The following is a 2774-nucleotide window of genomic DNA, read 5'->3' as shown; positions in this document are numbered from 1 at the left end:
TTATAATAAATGAGAGAATGAAAAATTGATGAGTAAGAATCTTTCCCATGTATTTAAAAACGTTGATTAATGTTAAACACCATCATATATTTAATCTTGAAGCATATAATTTTACTTATACAATATTCTTGAGAATCCAGTATGAGAAATATCCCACATGAACTTCAATTTTAATTTATTTCATGTCCTAAGAGAAAATTAGGTCGTTTAGGTAGCATATTAATCATCCCTGGATTCAACAATAAGAAATTGCATGCATGTTGAGCTAGCGTGTCTAAATAATGAAACGTATACATATTTTTCTCAAATACACGTATTTTATTAATTTTTGATGACTTGCGACGCTTATAAATACCTCTTTCTCTGCATTGCTTATTAGACATCAAATTAAAGAAAGCACAGTACACAATGTCAACTTCTCTGCATGAAAACTCTTCAATCTGGTTTTTCCTTCCAATCGCTACCTTAATCATCTTCTTTTTACGGACTGTCATCAAATGCAGTCATAATTTCAATTCTGCAATGGCCAGAAAAACCTTACCACCATCTCCTCCAAAGCTTCCAATAATAGGAAATCTCCACCAACTTGGCACTCTCACTCACCGCACTCTCCATTCCTTTGCCCAAACCTATGGCCCTTTAATGTTACTTCACTTTGGAAAGGTGCCAGTTCTTGTTGTCTCAACGGCCGAGGCAGCTCGTGAGGTTATGAAAACCCATGACCTTGTTTTCTCCAATAGACCACATCGTAAGATGTTTGATATCTTCCTTTACGATTCCAAAGATGTGGCATCTGCTCCATATGGCAACTACTGGAGGCAGATAAGGAGTATCTCTGTCTTGCATCTTCTCAGTGCAAAAAAGGTTCAATCCTTCGGTGCAGTGAGAGAAGAGGAAATCTCCATAATGATGGATAAGATTAAGCAGTGTTGTTGTTCTGTGACGCCTGTGAATTTAACTGATTTATTTTCTACCGTCTCAAATGACATAGTGTGCAGAGCTGCTCTCGGAAGGAGATACAGCAGAGGAGAAGGGAGTAAGTTTTGGGAGCCAATGAATGAGATGATGAAACTGTTGGGTGCTCCAGTTATAGGGGATTGTATACCTTGGCTTGATTGGGTGGGAAGAGTTAATGGAATGTATGGTAGGGCAAAGAGATTGGCTAAACAGCTTGATGAATTTTTTGATGAAGTTGTTGATGAGCATGAAAGTAGAAGAGGGCATGATGTGCATGGTGATGATGATGACGACGAACATAATGATTTGGTGGACATTTTGCTGAGGATCCAAAAGACAAACGCCTTGGGATTCCAGATTGATAAAACAATCATAAAGGCTATAATCCTGGTACGTAAGATTAATACAATGTGATATCTATCTGCATACAACCACTCTATACTTCTAACTTCATAAAATCTTTACTTTTCTTAAACATCATTTAGTTCAATCCTTAATATCAAAGATGATCTGAGAAAAGACTAAAAGTAAGAGAGATTTCACAAATCAAATAAGGACTAAAGCAAAGGATTGGTGAAAGTCTTAAGATAAGCTGTGGGAAGTTTACCTATCTTAAAAATCAATCCAGAGGTTTATTCATTAATTTTGTATTTCCAACATTCATACAATATTAGAAATAACCTCTTTAATTGATATACTGATTAATTCATTTTGCTGGATATCTCCTGCATGAAATTTGAAGGTAGACAATGAAATTGACAGTTGATGGTATTTGTTTCAGGATATGTTTGTCGCAGGCACTGAAACTAGCTCCACAATCCTAGGATGGATAATGACAGAACTCTTGAGGCACCCAAATGTGATGCAGAAGCTAAAAGATGAGATAAGGAATGTGGTTAATGGTAGAACTCGCATAACTGAGGAAGATTTAAACAGCATGCCTTATTTGAAAGCAGTGATTAAAGAAAGTTTTCGATTACATCCCCCAGTTCCCCTGTTGCTTCCAAGGGAATCCATGGAAGATGCCAAAGTGATGGACTATGACATTGCAGCAGGCACAGAAATAATAGTTAATGCTTGGGCAATAGCAAGAGATCCTTGTTATTGGGAGAAAGCTGAAGAGTTTGAAGCAGAAAGATTCTTAAAGAGTTCAATAGATGTGAAAGGACATGATTTTGAAGTGATACCATTTGGAGCAGGAAGAAGGGGTTGTCCAGGAATAATGTTTGCCATGAATGTGATTGAGTTGGTCATAGCAAACCTTGTTCATCAGTTTAATTGGGAAGTGCCAAGTGGAGTAGTGGGAGATCAGACACTCGACGTGACTGAAACTGCAGGGTTGACCAGTCATAGAAAATTTCCTATCATAGCATTTGCGTCCTACCATGCATAAGTTGATGTTAAAGATAAACATAGTAACTTGAAAGAAAAATAAGGGACTATATTCTCAACATTCATAGCAAAATCTAGGGTTATAATAGGTCGGTTTATCTAGTTATTGTTATTTTGTTATTGCAACTATTTGTTGTCGTCAATTTTTACGTGTAAATCATATGTACGTAATGTTTGATTAAGTGATCTTTCTAATTCTATTTTCCAAAATTGGGTGAAATCTCTCTCAAGGGAAGTTTTCTTTTCTGCACAAAGGATGACTTAGCTTCCTTCACTTCAATAATTTTACAACCCTCCTGATTCTACAAGTCGATAAAGACAAATTTTCCACCAGGAAAAATACCAAGCATGACATTTCTGAAACTTTAGGTTTAGATATTACATTGTATATCAAAGGTCTGTTTCTTCATGCACCCATCAAATTT

At 36.3% G+C, this 2774-nt stretch overlaps 1 protein-coding gene across 1 annotated transcript; it reads left to right on the top strand.

Annotated features, from left to right (window-relative positions):
* The first annotated feature begins 395 nt into the window (after nucleotides 1–395).
* Nucleotides 396–2544, top strand: LOC108345281 (cytochrome P450 736A117). The gene is made up of 2 exons (XM_017583870.2): nucleotides 396–1347; nucleotides 1739–2544. Exons 1-2 carry the CDS (start codon nucleotides 409–411, stop codon nucleotides 2348–2350), a joined length of 1551 nt encoding a protein of 516 aa, XP_017439359.1. The 5' UTR covers nucleotides 396–408; the 3' UTR covers nucleotides 2351–2544.
* Nucleotides 2545–2774: the final 230 nt, after the last annotated feature.

Source organism: Vigna angularis, chromosome 8 (assembly GCF_016808095.1).
Source record: "Vigna angularis cultivar LongXiaoDou No.4 chromosome 8, ASM1680809v1, whole genome shotgun sequence".
NCBI classification, from domain to species: Eukaryota; Viridiplantae; Streptophyta; class Magnoliopsida; order Fabales; family Fabaceae; genus Vigna; species Vigna angularis.
The sequence above is the reverse complement of the archived record's forward strand: the minus strand, read 5'-3'. Positions and strand labels throughout refer to the sequence as shown.

Excerpts from the sequence above, each read along its gene's own strand:
- LOC108345281 (XM_017583870.2), top strand. The coding sequence starts at position 409 with ATGTCAACTTCTCTGCATGAAAACTCTTCAATCTGGTTTTTCCTTCCA. Across the intron at positions 1,348-1,738 it reads TCATAAAGGCTATAATCCTG|GATATGTTTGTCGCAGGCAC; the intron begins GTACGTAAGATT and ends TATTTGTTTCAG.